This window comes from Pyrus communis, chromosome 2, assembly GCF_963583255.1.
Source record: "Pyrus communis chromosome 2, drPyrComm1.1, whole genome shotgun sequence".
Classification (NCBI taxonomy): Eukaryota; Viridiplantae; Streptophyta; class Magnoliopsida; order Rosales; family Rosaceae; genus Pyrus; species Pyrus communis.
Window position 1 is genome coordinate 35,501,103 of NC_084804.1, and position 13,520 is coordinate 35,514,622.

Here is a 13,520-nt window from a genome sequence, read left to right on the forward strand (position 1 = left end):
GTTGGAAATCCAACGGCCTACAAAAACTAGCCGTTGGAAATCCAACAACTCTGAGGAGGGCCACGTAGCCCTCATCTGTTGGAACACAAGTGGGCCTAAGACGCGGGCCCTGCCGCCTGCAACGCTGTCTCCTACTCGCGCCCAGTCGCGAGTGTTGTGCACGCGCCAGCCTTCTGGACCGGCTTCTGGGTTTGTCTGAAATGGGCTGGCCTGCTGCTTGGCTTAGACTGGATGCCAAGCTGTTTTGCGGTCTGGAGGGTTTGGACAAGGTGCCAGACCATGTTTTGGACTGGGTGCTGGGCAAGTCCACCTCCAGTGGAATTGCTCTTAGCGAAAGAAACCGAAAGAAAAGGTAGTATTTAACATTTAACCGCAAGTAAAAGTGTGTGCGTCACGTGCCAGCCAAACCTAACATTCTTCCTAGTTCTCAATTCTCTCTCCTTCAACGGTGGTTGGTCGTATCAACCGCTAATCTAATACGCTGTTAAAGACTATGCTGCTCCTCCTCCTTGTTCTTCTTCTTGTTCAAATTCTCGAGACAGAGAGTGATGGCGGCGGCGGCGGTGGTTTTTTTGGCGGCAGTGCTCCTCTGAAACTGAATTGGTCCATTGCCAAAAGAGAGAACGGAGGGATCCTCGTCCTCTTCATCCTCATCCTCCTCATCCGCTATTTTCTACGACTTTCTCGATCGAATGCGATACCCTGCTTCCCTCGATCTCGTCCGATCTATCAAAAGGTACTGCCTGAAACTTAAACCCTAATCAATGGAATCGAATCGAATCACCATTTAAATTGTTTGGTTTTATATTTGTTTCAGTTTTATCGTTTCCTTGTCGTTTTACGCGGCCAACCCTGAAAGTGATGGCAAAAAGGTTCAGGAATTCTACGCAAAGATGGAAGATATTATTAGGGATCATCCTTTGTGGGCAGGTGCCACTGATGAGGAAGTCAATTGTGCAATGGAGATACTGTAACTCGCTCCTTGTTTGTTTCAATTCAAACACGGTGGACGAATTTGGTTCGGTCTATATTGGTCTTCTTAAGAATTTCAAAATTCGCTTCACCCAATAATCAGTTTCTCCTTACATCGCATCCCTTTTGGTTAACAAATTAAGGGAAGACAATGTAGAATGTACAACCAAATTATCATTTTAACATGTGGAATATTGAGTTTGGAGTGTGTCTGCCTATGGCTACTGCAGGGTTTGGAGAAATATGTCATGACAAAGTTGTTTTCCCGGACCTTTGCTTCTTCACCCGAGGATGCAAAGATTGACCTTGAAACCTCGCACAAAATACACTTGCTGCAGACCTTCTTGAAGCCTGAGCATCTGGATATTCCAGTAGTTCTGCGCAACGAAGCTTCAGGGCTGGTGTGTGTGCTGCATTTGCACTGATTGTTGGAACTGCTGGCACTGCATTCCTTCTTAGTGCTTATTTAGTTCCATTTAGTTATGCTAATACAATGTTCTGTATATTGTTTGTCATTTTAGATTTAGTATTCATAGTTACAAGGTTATTCTATTATCTCTGTTTTACCAAGCGCTGTAGTAGAGGTCATTATATTAATTTGAAGGTGATGACTTCCAGCTAAATACTTGGTTGTTCTTAAATAAGTAAATCAACCATAAAAGACATGTCAATTAGGCTCACATTTTCACTTTTATCTCAATGATTATATTTCCTTGGAATACTGAATCAGGTTTAGTTTCGTAATTTTCGTTCCCAGCTCAGGACTGAATGTATTCATCATGTATTTTGAACTTGAGTGATTGTGACTTCAGCAGACACATTTTCTTAGGATTAGTAGTCCTCAATTGCAATTCATTTTCCAGCAGAGCTGCTCTAATTCTTTATTAATTATGTGCACCAAACAACAGCCTTGTTGCCCTGCCTGATACACAACGAAACTAACATATGAAAGAATGTGCATAGCATCAGACTTGAAAACTCAAGCTAAATACATGTATATATACATATCTATGCAGTCACACTTTTTAAATCCTAACAGCGCCTTTTGATTTCAGCCATTTGCGATATTGATCATAAAAGGAATTTCTGCTTCTGCTCTTTCCTTTTGTTTTCCTTTGGAGGTGAATGTGTGGTTTGAGAGATAATAAATAATCTGAAAAGAAATTCTTTGGTAGGAATTATTGCAGAGAATATTGGATAGTATCCTTCACCCCTTGAATGGATTGGTTTTATGAAGATGAATGGTCATCCAGAGAACTAGATTGTTATCTTTTATAACTGCATTACTCAGCTTCTCTATTTTCCTTTTATTATCAATTTAGAGTTGTAAATTGTTTTTATTTGATATAAAAATGTTGTACTTATTCCTTGTAAGAACCAAGGACTAGCCACAACTTCTCTCTTTTCTACTCAGCTTGCAGAAAAAGAATTGCGGAAAATCAATGCCTTCAAAGCCCATTGTTGCAAAGTCATTAACAATCTGTTGCTGAATGCATCAATGTCAGAGAATCATGTATTAGCAGGAGCTGATGACTTCCTTCCTGTCCTTATATATGTCATGATCAAGGCAAGCTTCCCTTGGTAATAAGCCATTCTGTCAATCGTGCCAGTTTTAATTTTTCAGATTTTAACAGTGTGAGGTCACATCGTACATGCCTAAAGATATTTGGTTTTATTACCTCATTTGTTTGGTTCTGGAGTGTGTTAAATGTTAATTTTTTTTCCTTACTATTGATTGCCTTGTCAGCATCATCAGAGTGTTTTAGTTGGTCATAAGGTGTCAATTGGTGTTCATAGTCGTTTTGTGTTATCTAAGTAAGATATTTTATTTGATGCTAGTTGTTGATCAATCATTTTCATGTTTTATAAGAAGTGCTGTGTTAGCTGTAAAGCTTGATTTCCATATGCTACATCACTATTTACTAACTCTTTCAGCTTTGCACTAACAGGTCAATCCTCCACAGTTGCATTCCAACCTCAAATTTATTCAGTTATATCGAAGGCAGACAAAACTTGTGTCGGAACTGGCTTATTACTTCACCAATCTTGACTTGGCCAAAACATTTATTTTTGAGTTAAATGCTAAATCTATTTCTATTGATGAAATTGAATTTGAAAAGAGTATGCAAGCTGCAAGATTGACAATAATGCTACAGAAAAGGGCACCACGCACACTTTGGAAGAAATGACAACCTCACAAGGCCAGACAGATCCTGGTTCATCAGCGGCATCACATTATAAAGGAAGAAGCGGTAAGGTTCAAACTATAACTCATTTTCCTAACCCTATGTTTGGATGAGGAACTTTCAAAGTCTTCAGGAACTTTTAAAGTCTCAAGGAACTTGAGACTCAATTGTTAAAAATGCATGAGAAGAAGCACTACCAATTAACTGCTAGAGCAATACAAAGCTACTACTAAAACACTACAAATGCACTACAAAGACGCTAAACAAAAGACTTCCAAATGACACCTTTCAAGGAGCCATTCGAAAGTTGTCTCAAATGTATTGCATTTAGTTATTTTGAAGTCTCTCTATTTAAATTCCTAAAAAATTTGCCCTTAGATCCATGGAACTTTAAAGTTCCTCATCCAAACGCACCATAAATGTTACATTTTCGTCAGTCCTTAATTTTGAGGTGTTTGCATTAATCAACACTGCCTGATAACTTTAAGGCCTCGTTTTGGATTGGACTGGGTTGGTTTGCATAATTCACTAGATTCTATGTATGTTGAAGCAAGAAAATGAATATCAACTTGAAAATCTTGCCCAAGTTGAAGTTAGAAGATGGATTAGTTATGTAGGGAACTAATCCATTCCAATCCTACCAAGCTAGAAGGGAAGAGTTACGTTCATGAGGCATGACTAATCAATGATCTACCTTCGTTGCATAAAGTATGTAATTGAATGAGGATATCTATTTCAACTTGTGATTCATTCACAACCTTGATTCCTTATCTTGGTAATCCAATATTAGTTTGGCTTTGTTTGCTGCATTGGATTGGATTGGGTTAGATGAATTTCAATGTATAACGGTGTGCAAACAACAAAATAATATATCACTTGCCACTGGCGGAGCCAGTTAAAACCTAGGAGGGTCATATGACCCTGACCCTTCTCACAATTTGGAAATGTTGTATTTATATGTGCTATATTCATTTAGCTTGGCTTTTATAGTTATAGTTTGACCTTCCTCACAAATGTAATTTGCTCATAGTTGAGGGTCCAATACATAATTTCATAATATCATTCTTTGCCTCTTAATCAAATAAAAGATATTAAATTTCTTGTCCTCGTACTCATATCCAGTTACTTTTATTCGAATTTGCACCAAAATGCATAGGCATGATTGCTTTCTGCCATTGTTGGAAAGCATCATTTGCTATAATGTTAATTAATTAAATCATAACGATACCAAGGCTGGAAACTTGGGAGTATTTTTATGCTAATTAAGTTGATACTTGTGATCTTTTCTGAAGCAAGTTTCATTTATAGGTCAATTTATCATAATTTGATTTGACCCTCCTTGACAGAATTTCTGACTTCGTCACTGCCGCATGCTTTATTTTTGCTTTTGTATGCTCGAATAATTGGAGCTTTGGACCGTATATTTTTAGGTTGGTGTCATATTCCAATCCATAAATCCATACGTAACAGAGAAATGCATCCACCATTGTGAAATTATGTTTATCCGTTGAGTTTATATACTTTGTTATTTTGTTTCTGCTAGTTACCCTTCCAGACTCTCGACCATGATTTAAACATTCTGCTGAAAACTACAGGTTCATCAAATGACCCTTGTGTGGACAAAGAGGCTGGAGATTTGACAGTTGGAGACGTCGAAAGACTGCTAAGCGCGTATAAGGAAGTGGTTACCAAGTACACGAGTCTCTGTGCGGCTGTTGGAAACCTTTCTTTTTCAAGGACTGAACCCCATGCCACTGGTTTAGAAGCCAGAAATGTAGTGTTGACAGAGTCGGAGGAATCAGATAAGAATTCTGATCAAAGAGGATGAAGGGGCAACTTTCAAGATCAGTTACCTTTTTCAAAATCACGACAAACAAAGTTTTGCAAGGCACACAATGAATAAATAGCCTTTTCTTTCTCCATTCAGCTATTTACAGAGAAATTTTCTCAATAAAAGGTTCACGATGAGGCAAGTTCACAAGGAACTGCCATGCAAGGAACTGCTAAGACGACAAAAAACCTGCCCCCATCCAAAAACTAGCGAATGTTAACTGTACAGAAGGTTACAATTGCAAATCAACCAACACCGAATGCCATGTTCACGTCAGATGCCACGCTGGGACCGTCAGTTGCTTTGCTCCGCAAGCCGAGTTGGAGAAACACTCTTGCTAACTCCCTTGGCTTGTTCATGGGTGTTTTGGGCTTTCTTGGCTCACGCATCTCATGCAAACAAACTTTGCAGGCATCTCATCAGAGCTATGAATCCCGGCACACCTGGTGTGCTGCCAAACACCACATGTATCACAAGCCAACATCCTCTCCCCGTCGTCATCCTTGGCCCCACATGTGCAATCAACGGTCCAGCTTTCAATTCCTCTCTCCATCCGGAAACGGTTCAGCCCATGTTTAGCAAGGCATCTCCCTTTCAATGGAATTGAGCCACATGATCCAAGCAGAAGTTTTACTGTAAATGAATCCTTTATGGAGCCATATCCAAGCAATTCCTCTACTTCAAACCACTTAAACATGGCATATACTTCCTGAAATGCTGTGGTGGCTTCCCTTTTAAGGTCAGCGACTGTCGCACTCAAGGGCAAGACAATGAGTTCCGGAGGCAGGACAAAATCATCTTTGGACTCGTCTGAAAGCGCTACATGACACCAGAGGTGAATCCCAAAGGAGCTTTCCTCTGCCATTTTGTAAGGCTTATAGTCCTTCACGAATTGCTTGCAATCAAGAAGCTTAGTTGCTGCATCGATAATGCGTTCCCTCATCACTTGGGGTGTATAACTTAGCATGGTGTCAGGGTGGAGAATGGAATCATATAAAAATTTGAGGTCACAAAGGATTTGCTCTTCTGATGGAAAATTCAAATCCGACTCAGATCCATCAACATTTTGAACACTTGATGACTCAAGCCTGTTACCATAATTAATGTCAGGACAACACTCAAAGAATGTATTAAGTTGACAAAAGCAACTGAACCAAACAATGATGGTCTCTAATTACCTGTATTCTACGTCAACTGAAGCAGGACTAAATCGGGCCTTAACTACCATACCATTGGGTGCCAACTTCCCTCCTAGGTGTTTAAGGCAGTAATCAAGAAGCTCCAGAGAGGAATTCTTGTACAATGCACCCCTGAGAGCTCGTTTTGACACCCAGCTAACCCCACCGGTACCAACTGCTGCAAGCAGCAGCTTGATCATAGCTTGCTGCACATGTTCGACATCATTGACCGTCCATGCACATAAAGCATTGGAAGGGTACTGCTGCTCGGGTTTCTTGTTAGATGATGTATGCACACGGGCTCTATGGATGAGACTCAACATAAACGTAAAAAGATCCTTGATTGTTAGGAGTTGGATATTGGATAAAGATTGGTAAAAGGCAATAACAGACTGGAGGCGAGTCCGGGGTTTCCTTGGTTGGAATAGAAAAGGGTCAAGAGGCAAGCTGGACAGGGTATCCACTGCCTTTTGGTAAGAATGTTGAGTGAGAGCATAGCTCCCAGCACCAAATTCATAACCCCAATTGCCATACCAAGAACGGCCGCTGGTGACAGCGTGCAGCATTCGGTACTCCATCCCGTACTTCTTTGACAGATCCATCACACTAACCTTCCTGTCGAATGTAATTCCAAATTCAACACAAGTAATGCAATTCAGTTTCCCATTGATCTCCAAATCAAACGTAATTTGCAGAATAATATAACAAAGTAAAAGGAAAGAATTAAGGACCTGACGGAGAGGGCTAGACATAGCCTATCCCAAAAGTCCAAAATATGACGGCCAGAGAGAATGGCGGAGCCGCCTTGTCTACCGTTGAGGGTGAGAAGGTGGGCGAAGCCATTGGAGTGAATGACGGCGTGGAGGAGGTGGGTGTTGTCATGAAGCTGAATATACGCCCACTCTTCCACAGCATCCATTTCCGCCGTCGTGGTGGTGGCACTAATAGAGTTGCACCACTTGCTGCCGCCGCTGCTCTGCATCTGTTCATTCTCACCGCTCTCAGCCCCTCTTCTTATTATGAAGTGGTACCGCTTCTTGCACACCGGATGCCCACTCCAACCTTCGTGTTTGTATTTTTGCCAAACCAACGTTAAGTAAAACATTATCCTAAACAGAATTATTAATTAATAAATTAATCAATAACAGAGAGAGAACGAGAGTGGGTGAGTGGACTCACCAACGACTCGGCACTGGTCGCAGTAGACGGATCGTCTGGAGCGGGTGACGTCCTCCTCCACCACGTCCAAGGGAAGCACGGCGGTCGGGTCGCCCGGATGCCCGAGCCGGAGCGAGATCTGCGACGTCACCAGGGAAGGGAACAGCGAGGAGGATGGGCACGTGACATGCGCGTGGCGTATGAGGAAGCGGCGAACGCTGTCGCGGAAGGGCAGGGGCTCGACCTCGTGGTTTTGGGGGAAGGGGAAGGTGAAAAAGTCGGGGAGATCGGCGGTGACCCTCCTCCTGGCGCGCTTGGAAGGTCTGTCGTTGATGACCATGGTAGATCTGGCTTCGTAGTTTGGTTTTTTGTTTGTTTGTTTAATTTTGTGAGTGATTTGGTGTTTGGTGCCTTAAAATTCGAAAACCTTGTTCACTGAGTTCCACACAGAGAGATTCACAGATTCAAATAAACATCTTTAATAAAAAATAAAAAATTATATTAACAAGATTGGAGGTAGGAGGTAGGAGGCGAGGCGAGGCGAGACGAGACGAATCGAATCGAATCGAATCGAGGCAAGTCGCACTAGTATTTTTAAGAATTTAGATTAAATTAAAACAAGAGCAGAAGAGCAACTGAATTCTGAATCTTGGATGTTTGATTTGACTGGGTCGCTTCCTTTGCTTTTTACTTTTATTTATATTAAATAAAAGAAAATAATCTTAAATTTTAGAATTAGTAAGGTTTCGAAAGGCGGTTCCTGATTTTTCTTTTGTTTTCTGTTTCTTTTTTCATCCCCACTTTTCTACATTTCTACTTTTCTTTCTTCTCATTCTTGTGCTGATCGCACTCTTATTTTTATTTATTTATTTATTAATTTTATTCAACTCATTAGAAAAAACAAAATGAAAGTGTTAATGGTATTATTTTTATTAAATTAGGATTAAATGAGAAAATATTGTCTATAATTATTATTTTTTTTTTTTGTCAAATGATAAATTTTTATTAGATTAGATGTTAGATTATCCTCACTGACGAAGTTCTAACTCAGGACGTCATGCAAAATCTCAATGTATTTTCATCATTGTAAGAGCAACTTCAGCGTTGGAGCCCTTCCCCCAGGCTATGCACTATTCAATCCACCTTATGAACAGTAACTGCCCTTAATGAACAGTAATAGCTCTGGCAATAGCATTTGCATCTCCACTGTTACACTTCAATAGCTCTGGCATTAGGCAATAAAATATTAGTATTTTTTTATTTATAAAATAATACAAAATAATTTTAATTGTAATTTCGGATAAGATCTTTAATCGTTCTCGTTGCGCCACGTGTCATTATCCGAAGTATTATTAAATAATACAAAATAATTTTATTTGTAATTTCGGATAAGATTTTTAATCGTTGTCGTTGCACCACTTGTCATAAAATCCGAAAAGACAATATTTGGGGATGGATTTCCGATAAATTTTTTAATCCTACTCGTTATGTCACGTGTCGTTATCCGAAAATACAATTATTGGTGATGGCTTTCTGATAAGATTATTAACCAATCACGTTGCGCCACGTGTCATAATCTGTTTACAATATTTGAGGATAGATTTCCATCAGATTTTTAACGAATGACAGCATGCCACGTGGCATTATGTACAACCTAATCCTTTCTGAATCCTCTATATAATCCACCATCCATCCTCACAAATCTCACACCAATTTTCTCAAGATCTCTATCATTATTCATAGTTTCTGCTTCCTTCTTCACAAAAATCTGTATCATTATTCATAGTTTCTGCTTCTTTCTTACAATGTCTTCTTCTTCCTCAAGGATGATGTAGGAACTCGATTAGGAAGAGGAAGAATTGTTTAACCAATCAGAAGGAATGTTCAATCACCAGGGGGCAAAAAATGAGAGGGAAGGGGATGATGAGCGTAGAAGGAGAGATGACGAAGTAAGAATAGGCAGAGCTTCACATTCTCGTCGAGTCATCCAAGCTGTGGCTTAGATCCGCAGGCCCAGCCGTTCCGGAAACCTTGATAGAAGCAGGTGATAGGAGCATATTCATGCGACTTAAATGGCTTGTTCTCGTGCATTTACGTTATGTTTCTCTCGTTATTTTAGTCCTTTATGCTTCTTTTGTGTGTTTTCAGGATAATAAGACGTGTTTGACGAAATGATGCATTGTGGAGTGTTTTGGAGCACTATTGGGCTAAGGATGGATAGCTTATACTTGGAGCCCAAGTGTTGGATGAAATTGAAGGCCTTGTATGCACTTGAAGACACAAAACAATGGCCCTAACCCAATCACATAACACCTTGCCATGGGCTTAACACAAACACCATTCCTTGCCATGCAAGGATGAGCAATTTGGGTCCATTTCATGTACTTAAACTCTAGCCCAATCCACAATCACTTCAAAGCCATGCAAAACCTTTCAACACCCTTTAATCATCCCCCTTTAAGTTATGATTTTATTTCCTAACCCTACATGCATTATTTATTAGCATCTTCACATGCATTCACTTCATCATTACACCACCACTCATTCTTTAATCCACATGCACATTCAATCATTCACTCAAGCACCCTTGTGCCATGTTTCCCCCTTTGTTCCCACCCATCACATGCATCATCATCAAACAAACAAGTCTATGCCGTGACCTTCCTAGCCATTTCCAGTTTTTCCCTTTACATTTCACATGCATTCCATACTTCTCCTAGCTGTTTTCCATCATTATTTCAGCCACCATTCACTCTTTAATTCACATGCATTCACACACACTTCACACAAACAACATTCACATGCAAACACAAGCTTTAACCAACAAACAAAACAGCCAACACATGCACCAAAACACTTTGCCGTGGGCACCATTCCACATTCCAGCTTTCCCTTTTCATTTCCAGCTCTAACTCTTCATCATTGCAGCCACAAACACCTTAAACAAACAGCCCTATGTTCCCTCCACTACTCCTATAAATACCCTAGCATTCATTCATTCACCCCCCATTCAAAACACATCTCATTTCATACACTTCACACAACACAAACACAACCCTTGTGCCGCAAATCCCCTTCCAATCTGTGCAGTTTTTATCCTCCATTTCAGCCACTATCCAACCACTTCCCATCCCTCCAAAACACTTCACATAATCCCCAAAGCTCACCTTAGACCTTGTGTCACAACAACGAGGAAGAAAAGAGTGCCTAAACGTTCATACAATTCAAGTTTGAGTTGTTGGAATGTTTAGGTGTTTCTTTGATTTCAATGTTTGAATTCAATTTTCTTTGTTTTGTAATGGAAGAGAAGAGTGCCTAAACGTTCATACAATTCAAGTTTGAGTTGTTGGAATGTTTAGGTGTTTCTTTGATTTCAAAGTTATGAGGAACTAAACCCCCCTTTAGCTAGGGGGTGATTCAAAATACATGTTTATGCTTGCAATATGAATTGATTACTTTTGGTTGGAATTTCATAAGTTGTGGATTCAATTTGTTTAACCGTTTGAATGAATATAACGCTAGAATATAAGTGAGTTTCACCTAATAGTTACGAACTTATATTCACAAGTAGTGGAGGTTGCTTATAAACAATCGCGTTAAGCGAATTCTTGGCATAAGTTTCATGCGTATTCCATAGTAACGAATGCCTCGTCAATGTTTATGATTTCCGTTGAACTTAATGATCTTTGTTGAATGTCTCTATCATGCGTATTCCATGGTTAGGGACTTTGATTAAGAATAATTTGGTTGTAATGCGTATTCCATTCAATCCAACGAATCTAGGGAAATCTGAAAGTTAATTTAAGCGGACCTAATTAACTTGGAGCATTGAGTTTCATAATTTATCGAAAGACCAACCGAAAATCAATCTTGTATGCAAGTGTAACATGTGTGGAGAAAAACCCCTTAGCTATTCCATCATCCATATTTTCATCACATTCATCTTTACTATCTGTTTTAAATTATAATCTGTCCGTTTAGTTTAATCTCGTCCAACCACAATCCCCCCCTATTTTGTTAAGTCTTAATCATTTGATTTGTCTTATTTTATGTTTTTAAGTATTTGGAGTCTTTTGAACTTGTTTTGAGTCTTTTAGCTTGTCTTAGTGTTTTAAAAGTTAGTTTTATTTAATTGAGTCAAGTGTTTAGCATCCCTAGTTAATCCCCGGTTAGAACGATCCCTACTTACATCATTACTACAATTGTCACAAATAGGGTTTAGTTTGTGTGCGTATAATTCTCGCATCAAATTTTGGCGCCGTTGCCGGGGATTGGCAAATTTGCTAATCCCTTATCTTGAGTCTTATTTAAATTGTTTAGTTTCTGTTTTGTTTTAATTTTTTTTTTTAATTTTTTTTTTTTTTGCACCGTGTGTATGTGTTTTGTTTTTGTGCCGTGTCTATTAAGTTGGTTATTTATCTTGTTTACTTTTGTGTGTAGGTACTAGTTTATGACCCGTAGCTCACAACCTGTTCGTGAGCATATCTCCGACTTTGACGGTGATTTCAAGAGAACTTTGAGAAGGAACAAGAAATTGCAAGAGTCTAATCCTCCTGGTCCCGAACCTGAAGTAGAAGAGGAAGCCCCAGATTGGGTTAAAGAAGAAGTACCAACCATGGCCATGGACAATCGAACCACATTCCGAAATACCATGGGCTTTCCATGGAAGATCCCAACAAGCATCTCAAGGAGTTCGAGGTTGTTTGTTCGAGCATGACACCCATAAATGTTGATGGGAACATTCTGATGATAAAGGCTTTTCCATTCTCTCTTGTGGAAAAGGCTAAGGATTGGCTTTATGAATTAGCACCTGGGACCGTTACTTCTTGGGAGAGCATGAAGAGAGCGTTCTTAGAGAAGTTCTTCCCTACTTCAAAAGTCATTCTCTTAAGGAAGAAAATTAGCGGAATCCAACAAAGTCAAGGAGAATCTTTTCCGGCATACTACGAGCGTTTTAAAGCCCTTGTTGCATCATGTCCTCAACATCAAATGAAGGAGGAGCTTCTCCTTCAATACTTCTATGAGGGCCTTCTTCCCATTGAAAGGCAAATGCTCGATGCTTCGGCGGGAGATGCATTGGTGGACAAAACACCTATGGCAGCCAAGACCCTAATTGCAAACCGTGCTCTAAATGCACAACAATATGAAGGTGTTGGGCAGAGAGACGCCCCACGGCCACATCATGTAAATGAGGTAAGTTCTATTTCCGAATTACAATCCCAAATGGCTAACCTTACATCTATGTTGTCGCAGTTTGTGGAGGGCCCCAAAGCGCAAGGAGCTACAATCTGTGGTGTATGCTCCATTCAAGGGCATCCATCCGAGACATGCCCTCAATTAATTGAGAACGGAGGGTGGGAATCTGCCAATGCCATAGGCTATGGGAATCAAAACCAACCAAGGAACGATCCATATTCTAACACATATAATCCAGGTTGGAGAGATCACCCAAATTTCAGATGGAGAGATGCACAACAACATGCCCAACAAAGTGGATTCCGACAACCTCCAGGTTTCTTTCCAAGGCCAATGGCACCACAACCACCTCCTCAAGCACAATCATCCCAAACCAACTCAGGTACGTCTATGAATGATGATAAAACATATCAATTATTAACCACAATGGCGCAGGGAATGCAGACCCAAGCAAAGGAGGTGAATGAACTAAAGAAACAAATGGGACAAATGGCCGAATTTTTGGGACAATTTCGTGAGAATGGTAAGTTACCAAGCACTACGGTGGTCAATCCAAAGGGTGGCTTCGAATCTGCAAAAGCTATCACCCTAAGAAGTGGAAAAGAAGCGGGAAGCAAAGCACATGAATCTGCCCAAAACAAGGAAGATGAGCAATCCGACCCCACGGCGAGTGTAGCACCACCCAAGCCGCAACCATCTAAACCTTCCCATCCGTCCATCTCAGGTAATGTTGTCCCAAATGTTCTGATTTCGAACACTAATCTGCCCAATGTTCCTTTCCCTCGCAGATTTGCACAATCAAAGAAGGAAGAAGCCGAGAAGGACATTCTAGAGACCTTTCGAAAAGTTCAAGTCAATATCCCGGTCCTAGATGCCATAAAGCAAGTGCCCAAATACGCTAAGTTCTTGAAGGAATTATGCACTACAAGGAAGAGGGCGTCACATAAAGAGGTAGTAAGGGTAAGTGAGAACGTTTCCGCTGTTTTACAAAGAAAGTTA

General features: G+C 40.2%; 2 protein-coding genes and 1 long non-coding RNA gene across 3 annotated transcripts; 2 read left to right on the plus strand and 1 right to left on the minus strand.

Annotated features, from left to right (window-relative positions):
- Window positions 1-401: 401 nt before the first annotated feature.
- LOC137725780 (vacuolar protein sorting-associated protein 9A-like) lies at window positions 402-2,428 on the plus strand (the record flags this gene model as incomplete). Its single annotated transcript, XM_068464565.1, has 4 exons — window positions 402-736; window positions 818-963; window positions 1,201-1,373; window positions 2,387-2,428. Coding segments are annotated over exons 1-4 (405 nt in total), but the record flags the coding sequence as incomplete, so codon positions are not given.
- A 1-nt stretch (window position 2,429) lies between these two features.
- On the plus strand, window positions 2,430-4,900 carry LOC137725781 (uncharacterized). The gene is made up of 3 exons (XR_011067543.1): window positions 2,430-2,553; window positions 2,922-3,224; window positions 4,754-4,900. It is a non-coding gene; the product is annotated as an uncharacterized lncRNA (long non-coding RNA).
- Window positions 4,901-5,054: 154 nt separating this feature from the next.
- Window positions 5,055-8,112, minus strand: LOC137725779 (PHD finger protein At1g33420-like). The gene is made up of 4 exons (XM_068464564.1): window positions 7,347-8,112; window positions 6,899-7,229; window positions 6,168-6,782; window positions 5,055-6,077 (listed from the first exon to the last, which is right to left on the minus strand). The coding sequence occupies exons 1-4, from the start codon at window positions 7,663-7,665 to the stop codon at window positions 5,345-5,347; spliced, it is 1,998 nt and encodes a 665-aa protein (XP_068320665.1). The 5' UTR covers window positions 7,666-8,112; the 3' UTR covers window positions 5,055-5,344.
- Window positions 8,113-13,520: the final 5,408 nt, after the last annotated feature.